A 382-nucleotide genomic window follows, 5' to 3' on the forward strand; every position below is an offset into this window, starting at 1 on the left:
TGGGCCTCGGGCCTCGGGCCTCCGCGGGGTGGGCGCCGCGGGGCAGCGAGGGGGGTCGGCACTTCCAGCCGGGCTCCCCCTCCAGCTGTGCGGAGCCGCCGTGTTTGGTTTCCCCCATCCGTCTGAATATCGCCGGCCAGCGGGCGTCCCCCCCCCGCGCTGCTGTCACTGCGGCCGCAGGCGTGACTGACATTTGTAGGAGCAGAGGCCCTGTGGCACCGCGACGGCGGGCCGCAGGGACGAGAAGCCGAGGCGGTTGTGCGCCAGGCCGGAGCGGCAGCCCTCTTCCCAGCCGCAGGGAGTCGGTGGAAGAGAAGGGGGGGAGAAGGGGCTGTCGCCGCTGCCCACCGCGGTGGCCGTGTCCAGCCCCAGCCGTCCGTTA

The 382-nt window shown here is 73.8% G+C and overlaps 1 protein-coding gene across 1 annotated transcript in view; it reads right to left on the reverse strand.

Annotated features, from left to right (window-relative positions):
- CAV2 (caveolin 2) overlaps positions 1 to 118 on the reverse strand; it is an 8784-nt gene extending 8666 nt beyond the window's left edge. The window contains exon 1 of the mRNA XM_010574105.1: positions 6 to 118. Within this exon, the coding sequence (XP_010572407.1) occupies positions 6 to 118 (113 nt within the window). The remainder of the gene's footprint in view (positions 1 to 5) is intronic.
- Between the last annotated feature and the right edge of the window lie 264 nt (positions 119 to 382).

Source organism: Haliaeetus leucocephalus, unplaced genomic scaffold (assembly GCF_000737465.1).
Source record: "Haliaeetus leucocephalus isolate CR32 unplaced genomic scaffold, Haliaeetus_leucocephalus-4.0 Scaffold406, whole genome shotgun sequence".
Lineage (NCBI taxonomy): Eukaryota > Metazoa > Chordata > Aves > Accipitriformes > Accipitridae > Haliaeetus > Haliaeetus leucocephalus.